The sequence below is a fragment of the Dicentrarchus labrax genome, unplaced genomic scaffold (genome assembly GCF_905237075.1).
Source record: "Dicentrarchus labrax unplaced genomic scaffold, dlabrax2021, whole genome shotgun sequence".
In the NCBI taxonomy this organism is placed as follows: domain Eukaryota; kingdom Metazoa; phylum Chordata; class Actinopteri; family Moronidae; genus Dicentrarchus; species Dicentrarchus labrax.
In genome coordinates, this window is record NW_026136720.1 from 11788153 (window position 1) to 11796786 (window position 8634).

The 8634-nt window shown below is 40.2% G+C and overlaps 1 protein-coding gene across 1 annotated transcript; it reads right to left on the minus strand.

The window, feature by feature from the left end:
- Positions 1-1934: 1934 nt before the first annotated feature.
- Positions 1935-8589, minus strand: fkbp4 (FKBP prolyl isomerase 4). Its single transcript, XM_051383523.1, has 11 exons — positions 8029-8589; positions 7237-7381; positions 6982-7124; positions 6758-6878; positions 5201-5357; positions 4669-4759; positions 4481-4564; positions 4210-4395; positions 3860-4003; positions 3398-3493; positions 1935-3264 (listed from the first exon to the last, which is right to left on the minus strand). The coding sequence occupies exons 1-11, from the start codon at positions 8125-8127 to the stop codon at positions 3163-3165; spliced, it is 1368 nt and encodes a 455-aa protein (XP_051239483.1). The 5' UTR covers positions 8128-8589; the 3' UTR covers positions 1935-3162.
- Positions 8590-8634: the final 45 nt, after the last annotated feature.

The window sequence follows — 8634 nt, forward strand, 5'->3', positions numbered from 1 at the left end:
AACTTTTCGTAGACTTGCAGACAGAAAGGTGCAACAGTGCCAGAGTTTGCCTTTCAAAGTAAAAGCGTGTGCCACAGTGACGAAGGACAAACAGCGCTCGCATAGCTGTGATTGAGTTTTATTTACTGCACATTACAGATGAACTGTCTAATTTAGTTACATTTAAATGTAATTGTTTGGTATATTGTAGTACACGTGGCGAGACGTTTGTCAGCGGGTGATTTATTTTGAAATCTGCCACCGGAAACACGTTGTTTTTAGGCAGCTTGAAGTCAAGAGATTGGAGGGAGGAGTGAACATGGGCAGCACCCATCACCCCTTTACCTGGGAATGTACCTGTATTAACAGGCACCAGCCACCCTACACATGCTTCTTTTACTCATTTATTTCCTTTTCTGATGTTATTGAACACTTTAAATGCTTTATATGACTACACATGTATGCAGCCTTACATTATATTTATAATACAATTATTAGATGGAGAACCATTTAAACGGTGGTCAGTACTTTTTGTCCACTTGGGCTGCGGCTTTACTCGCTAATTCTATCAAGTATTATTGAAGTACATTTGTATGTATATTATATTTGTATGTATATATTATTTAAGTCTTACTGTTTGGGAAATTTCCATAATACAAGTGAGAATGATTAGCTTAGGTTATTTAGCCTTAAATAACATACTAGTACTAACATAATATAGGTTGTGCAACAATTAAACCACAAAATAAACTCTAAAGGGATTTAACACTTATTATAATATTTGTTGGGAGTGAATCTAAACCTGAACCTTTATGTTGTCATTGTTGAGCCACCTAAAAAGGACTGTGTGTCCATTGTGAATCCACTCTCTTGAAGTTTATTTGTCTACTGTCAAGCAAGCAAACAAAGGGATTGGCTCCTGCGCTGGAAAAAATAAATGGAAATACAGATCCTCCCTGGAGAGTACAGCTCCTGTACCTCCCTTCCTTCCTATATAAATAGGGCTTATGTCACAAATCAAAACAAAGAACCAACTAAAACCCAAGCAAACATCTAGCCTGGAGTAAATCAAACTGTAAATAAATTATGAATAACTCCTTCACTTTGTTTTATCGTCCACCTGTAGAGAACAGGCGGCGCTGGGTCGTGATCACATCCGTAAGCTGACACCGGTGTCCCTGTGAGAGAGCTGGAGGATCAGATCAGATCCTGTTCGTCCTCGGGAAAAGAAGACTCCGACCTCTTGACTACTGCAGGTACACACAGGATCCAACACTGTTTGGACATTTAGCAGAATGCTATACATTTCTCCTCTGCAGATAGAAAGTAACACCTATTTAAGGCTACCTCTGATGATTAATCAATCAATCTGCTTTTTGTTTTCTCGATTAATAATTTGTTCAATAAAATATCAGAACATAATGAAAATGGCTATTGGCAATTCCTCACAGTTGACTGACATATTGCAATGACTTTGTCTGGTCAACAGTGCATGATATTGTATTTACAATTCAGAGAAAACAAAGAAAAGTATAAAGATAATCTTCACCTTGGAGGTCATTATCAAGATTGTTACTGATTTATTTACTGTTGATAAGCTTATAAATTCATTAAAAAGCTTTAAACCTCTCCAAAATGTCTAAAATGAGTCACACGTGCTCCTTTTTTTTAAAGATATGTGAAAGATTACACATTCAGGATGAGATTATGCAATAAATATCTTAACAAATATATAAACTACAATATGAACTGATAAACTCAAAGACAACGTTAATGTCTTCATTGTTCAAACCGTTGTGCTATGCAACATGTATGAACAAGTTCCACATGGAGTCCTGTGAAGTGCCAACTGTCTGCACATTCCTTATTTTTCATAAAGTTCCCACAGTGCACATATACAGATAGAGTGACATAAAAGCAGAGACAGATGTAACAGTCAAGAATATCAGACACAATCAAGTTGTAGCTATTGTTTATTATATCGCTATGTCAGGGCAGACCAAGCAGTGACCCTTCCAACAGGCAAAAGATAAACTCAACACACAACCCACAGCTCCGTTTTTAAATTAGCCCCCCCTAGCTCAGTTTCTGACCAACTCTGCAGGTGCTGTTGACTAAAAATGAACAGACAGGGCAAGCATCCTCCTCTGGCATACAGTCTGTAACAGCCCGAATCTGATGAGCCATATATGCACACGTTCAAAACATTTTACTTTTTTACAGTAAATTAAGACTAAAGACTTGACTGTTTATTACTCGAGTGTGTCCAGGAGAAGCGGATTAATGTCCTTTCTAGCTGGATGCACATATTCCAGTTAATTCATTGGTTGTATTCATCATTTTGAGAACAATACAGAAAATCACAAGCACAACACTGGGGGAAAAAGTACAAAGTCAGTATTTCCAAAGAAAAGGTGAACAGTCCTGTACCCTGGGGGTTATAGGGGAGCTCCGTATTTAGATTGTGAAAGAAGCTCCGACAGCTATTCCAGGTTTACGTCTTATTACACCAGCTATCCACAGTGCTGCTACATACGTACTTTGGGACACAAGCACTCTAACATTCAAACGCATCACATCTATGCACACAACCATCACAACTCCAGGAATTGATCAGTAGGCCCATGAGAAGAGGGTTGGTTGGATGGATAGCATAAAATGTGAGGATGGGTGTAGGACAGAGAGGGGTAGTGCAAGGTGAATGGTCTAGCCCTTGACGGGTGAGGGTTTGAAATGCTGCACTTAACACTTGGATGCACTTGTTTCCTACCCAGAACGCTGTGAGAACACATGCACAGTTCAAAGCTGTGGGTTGAAAGGGTTCAGGGGTGGGGTTGTGGCATACAATTAATTTATCAAAACCATGTCCCACAGTGCCATCAGCCGGAGAAGCCCCACCGGCTCCGCTAGCAGCCACAGCAAAAAGCCCGGACACAAAGAAAGCCAGAGAAGACACACCCAAAAATCAGTGCTCTTGTTTACACGCTTGTTCTCTCTCTCACTCACACACACTCACACACACTCACACACACTCACACACACTCACACACACACACACACTCACACACACTCACACACACTCACACACACTCTTCATATGGTCACACAGTCACACCTTAAACACAAATGGCTGAAAATACAAAAGTCTGAAGAACAGATGAACCATAATAGTCACATCTTCATCTACGCCTTTGCTTCGCTTGCATCCTCCTTTTCTCCGTTCTGAATCTCCATCTCATCTTCACCGTTCTCCTTGCTTCCACTCTTCACCTTCTCTGCTTCTTTCTGTTCGTGGGGAGCGACAGAAAACACAAACATCAAGCATTTTGTCACTTTTCAGTCAGTCAGTCTCTTTGACAGTCTAAAAGCATGCTTATCCCACCCTCTGGTGGCTGTTGTAGAAAACACAATCCCTCACCTTTGAATCCCTCTCTGCAAATTTCTGGAACATGTTGGCGTAGACGCGTTTGTCTTTCTCGTGCTGCTCCTTGATACGTTTCTGACAAAGAACCACCTGCCGGGACAAGTCAGAAAACCACATTTTCAGATATGACACATGTACAGCAACAGCCATAAGACAATGGAAGGTTTTTAAGATTGAGATTTGTACTGCAATTCAATCAGATGTTATTTGAAGACCAATCTGATAGGAGCCATGTCGCAGTATACAAAAATGTCCCCATCTATTTTCTTAGTAATTAAAACTGGTATGGGGTTTCCACAACTAGCAGATGAACGCAGCAGGAACAAATTATTTGCCAGATGAGCTCATCGTGCCAGATATAATCTAAGAGAGCAACATGTGTCCGTTTCATTTTGGATTATAGCACAATAAATATAGAATATAGAGAATTGTATTTTAAGACACGTGACATTATACCTGGCTCTTGGCAGCTTTGTTGGCAGGATACAGTTGAACAACTTGTTGAAAGTCATCTCTTGCCCTGTCAAACTCCTTCATGCCAAAGAGTGCCTCGCCCCTTCGGAACAGAGCCTTCTCACTGGATGCATCCAACTCCAAAGCCTATAATAATGAAACCGTTGAAACATTTAACCACATAAATAAATAAATACTCAACAATTATAATACTACAGTCTACCCAATAACTAACTTTTGTACAAACTCAATGTAACAAAAAACTAATTTGAACACCAACACATCTCCAACCTGCCAAGACAGAAGGAATCGTTGACAAATTGTTGTCAAATCTGTGTAAAGATAAAGTATACCTTATCACAGCTTTCTAGAGCTTGGCTTGGCTCCTGTAGTTTAAGGAAGCACATGGCCAAGTTCAGATGTGCAGCCAGCCGCAATGCTCTCGCTTTCTTCTCGTCCTCTTCTGACAAACCAGATTCATGTTCCAGCCATGACACGATCCTTTTGTACTGCACTGACGCCTGCTTGTATTTCCCCTCCTAAAGCATATGGAATCAGTACATTAGAAAACACTTAAAAATAGCTGCATGCTTTGTAAATATATCGTAAATACCCCCTGCGTACCTTAAAATACTGTGTTCCTTTCTCTTTTATAATACTGCTCTGTTCCAGCTTCTCTCCAGTGTTCATCTCCCACGATTCCTTAGCCTAAAGAAAACAGGAGACATTAAATCACACAGGGGAAAAAGTCACTGTACAAAACTGACATGCAATTGGCCCACTAAAGCCAAGTTGTGCCAAGATATATTTACCTTCTCAAACGCTGCCAGTTTGATTTTGTATTGCAGTGTTGCTCCGCCAGGTATGTTATAATTTGCATTTCCAGCATTCCCAAAGCCATACCTACGCATCAAAGAGAAATCAGATAAACTTAACATTAGTCATCTCAAATGTGGTGTATAAAGGTCGTATTACCTGTTGCCAGTTTAACTTTAACAGCATTGCAGTGTAGTGTCCTATTTTCTAAAGTAGACTGGATCATTTTGTAGCTGAAGGACTTTTATTTTTTTTGTCATATCACAGCTTAGTATTTCAGTTTTGTTATCCATTAGTCTAAAAAACTAGGATTTCTTTATAGCAAAATTAAACACCATCCCATTGGAGTCTTCAATGCATATTTCCATTTACCAGCACAGGCTAATTAACAACAGTTCAGCGGTTCAGCTTGAGAGATGTAGATTAACACACAAATGATATAATAAAACAAAAACATGAATGAAACACTGCTTATTAAAACACATCGCTACAGCAAGCAAGTATTTGCCCTAATACATGTAATCATACTTAGGCTTCATAGTGAAGAGTGCCTCCTCCCCCTGCTCCATAGCCATGATAGCTTTCTCTACTCCAGCTGGAAAGCCAAGATTCTCTCCATCTCCAATCTCAAACTTCAGTTCTCTCTCGTCGAACACACGTCCCTCGCAGGAACCCTCCACAGTTACTGAAAGGAGTTGAAAAATATTGGAGTTAGCTTGTGCTACAAATCAGACACTTAATTTAGTCACAAACATTTTAACATGCAGTAGATTTACAGCTGAGCGCAAGTGATGCATTTTTCAAACAGTCAATCAAAATATTCTGCTTTGTTAAGGATGCCTGTAAATTAATTACAGCAAAGTTAACTAACAGTGGTGTATGCACTGTAAACACATTGCAGTAAAATAATACCACAGTCAAAGGTGGTGTAAACTGTTGAAATGAGTCATTTGCAGAAAGGAGCCCACCCTTTGGTTTGAAACCTCAGGAGAATTTAACACGATAGCGTTACGACATAGATTAATGCATTTAAGTATCAACCTTACACTTAATAAAAATAAAAAGGTGGCTATGAACGTGTGTAAAGCAACAGTAATAGTCAGCTTTGACTGACAACAGTTACAATAGACTCTGTTGGTACTTCTGTCTTCTGTCTAAGGAATTCAAGTTGCTTCCATCTGGCTGCAAGATGCAGGACCAATACACTTCATTTGAACATTTGTTCTTGCCGTCATTTGCCTTTTAAATACTTTTGTGATCTCTGTGTTGTATTTGTTGTTTGTGCATTGTTGTCTGGTGGTTATGTAGTTACTGCTGGCTGTACAACAAATTGCTCTTTGGGGATAATAAAAATATCCTTGATCCAGTCCCCCTCCATATCCTCAAATGTTTTAAACACCGATTTAAATATGCTTAATGCACAAATTCCATCTCAGTGCTCATGTGCAACGTGTCAAATTTGTGAGTAGGTAGGTAGGTAGGTAGGTAGGTAGGTGTGTTGCTGCAAGTACTGCAGATGTAGATGGAGAAGATGAAATATGAACCATAAAGTCCAGTTTGAAGTCGCTATGGCAATTGTTGCTAAATTGAGGAAAGGATTTTATAACTCCTGAAAGTAAATGTCAGCTGTTAAAATGTGCTTGTTTGTCTCTAAAGCTTGTAAGGTGAACAGTAGAAGCAGCACAATGCTACAAGGTGTTATACCTGCAATTTTGAAATGTATTGTAACACAACATAAACAACAACATTAATCCAAGTTGACTTCAGCCTCTGCTCTCCATGAAGGATGAAACTAATAACATTGTACAGCTACCTTTCAAGCCTACAGATGGCGAGTGTTTGATAGTCAAAATAATACACACTTCTTTACTACAATCTTTGATGTAACAATGAGGCTACACAACAGGAAGCTTTCCCTTAATTAATAATATTAACCAAGTGTGATAATTAAATTATTAATAGGTATTTGAGTTTAACATATGTACCTACACACTTCAGTACCGATTCATGTGTGGCCTCAGGCTCTGCGTGCCACCTTAATTATTTTAATGTGAGCAAAGAAATAGCTGTGTCTGAACGCGTTACCTTCAACAGCAGCTCCTTCATTAGGTTTGGAATATCCCTCCCCTTTAGTGATAATCCGACGGATGATTCCTCCATCCTCATCCTCAGTTATGTCCTCACCCCGAAACTCAAAAAGTTCCACCTACAAGTGTACAGACACGTTAAAATTAATATCTTTTCACACAAATATAGAACTCATGGTATACAACGGATAGTCAAAATAACCTGATGTCACTAAAGCTCACCTCAAAAACAAGAGTAGCATTCGGGGGTATCTTGGGTGGACTACCTGCAGATCCATAAGCATACTCTGGTTTACAGATGAGCTGGCACAACTCCCCCACTTTCATTGTGGCTACACCGATGTCCCATGCCTTTATTACTTGGCCTGCAGAGAGAGAGAGAGAGAGAGAGAGAGAGAGAGAGAGGACCGATTAACAACACTGGCTGTGCAGCTATGGCAGGTGAATGTTCATGTGTTTGCTAGATATGAGACCAACCTTTGCCCAACTCGAAGGAAAACTTCTCTCCTCTGTCTCTGCTCGAGTCGAAGTGAGTACCATCCAGAAGCGTGCCCACGTAATGTACAAACACTTTGTCACCAGTCATGGGCAGCTCTGTGCCTGTGCCTTCCCTTTTCACCAGCTGGGAGCATAAAAATCAGCAGGGATTTATAAAGTGTAACAGACATGTTTCAAACACTTGTATCCTCCCACCCACATGTACGCGTGCAAGTGTATAAGAGTGATTACAATATAATGTATAATGCATTTGATTTTATTGATTGATTTGTTCTTTAGGGATTTATAAAAATGTAAAATGAATTGTCAGTGAAGTTTAAAACATTTGTGTCCCGCCACCCTCCCTGCAGTTGCATCATGAGAGGTAAAGCTGCCAAAACCTAAACTGTGAATGAACGTGAGCTGTCTCATTCAAACCCGTGTGTGTGTGTGTGTGTGTGTGTGTGTGTGTGTGAGAATATCAAATACCCCCCCCAATCAGCATTAATAGCCTTTGCGTCTGCTCCTGCTCCAGGACTGCAGATCCTTCTAGAAATGTGGTCGATTGAACAGCTAATTGCCCATGTTGCTGACACCCTGGCGACAAGTTAAGCCACGAAACCAACGACAGAAATAAAATAAACTGCATGGCGAGGCTGTCAACAATGTAGTTAGCTTGCATTGGTTGTTTATATTTACACTGCACGCGATTAGCCTCAGCTAACAACAGCTAACGTTAGCTTAGCCGAATGAGTAACCAAGAAATAATAATCCCCTCTTACTGTAATTTACCTTTAAAACACCCCCGTCTTTCTTTGGTGTGATATCCTCCCCCTCCATTGGGATGGTGTGTTGTCCTTCACTCGTCTGCTCCTCCGCAGTCATTGTCATGAAGTAATGTTTAGCTTTTTTTCCTCTTTCTCTCTCTCTTTCTCTTTCTCTCTCTCTCTCTCTCTCTAACCCTGAGCTGCACTACAATTCACACTATCACTGGGCTAATGGCAGTGGCGGCTAAATGCTAACTACTTCCACAAAAGAAAACACGTCAAGTGCAGCAAAGCGGCAGATCTTGAATAAGGTCAACGCTAGCTAGCCAACTAACGCTGGGTTTTGTTTTTTTTGTTGTTTTTTTAAAGCTCTCCGCTACAAAACCTCACGCTACTTATGAATGCGAACTGTGAATTTAAAAGAAATAATGATATTTAAAACAGCTTAACGCTTTAACTTAGCTGCGTTGAAAACCGTGCAGTCGCTTTGCACCAGTCACACTTGTATGGCAGCAGGATATGAGCTTCCGATCAGGTCGCTGGAAGTCCACGTTGTCTTGCTGCCAAAGCGACTGACAAGCGATATAAAGAAGGGCAGAGAATTTTCCAGAGGCTCGAAGGAGGAACCGGA

What these genes read in the sequence shown, in the direction of transcription:
- fkbp4 (XM_051383523.1), bottom strand. Translation starts at nt 8,127, where the DNA reads ATGACAATGACTGCGGAGGAGCAGACGAGTGAAGGACAACACACCATC. An exon ending in TTCCTTCGAGTTGGGCAAAG is followed by an intron (nt 7,125 to 7,236) that starts GTTGGTCTCATA and finishes CTCTCTCTGCAG; the next exon opens with GCCAAGTAATAAAGGCATGG. An exon ending in ACAAAGCTGCCAAGAGCCAG is followed by an intron (nt 3,494 to 3,859) that starts GTATAATGTCAC and finishes TTGTCCCGGCAG; the next exon opens with GTGGTTCTTTGTCAGAAACG.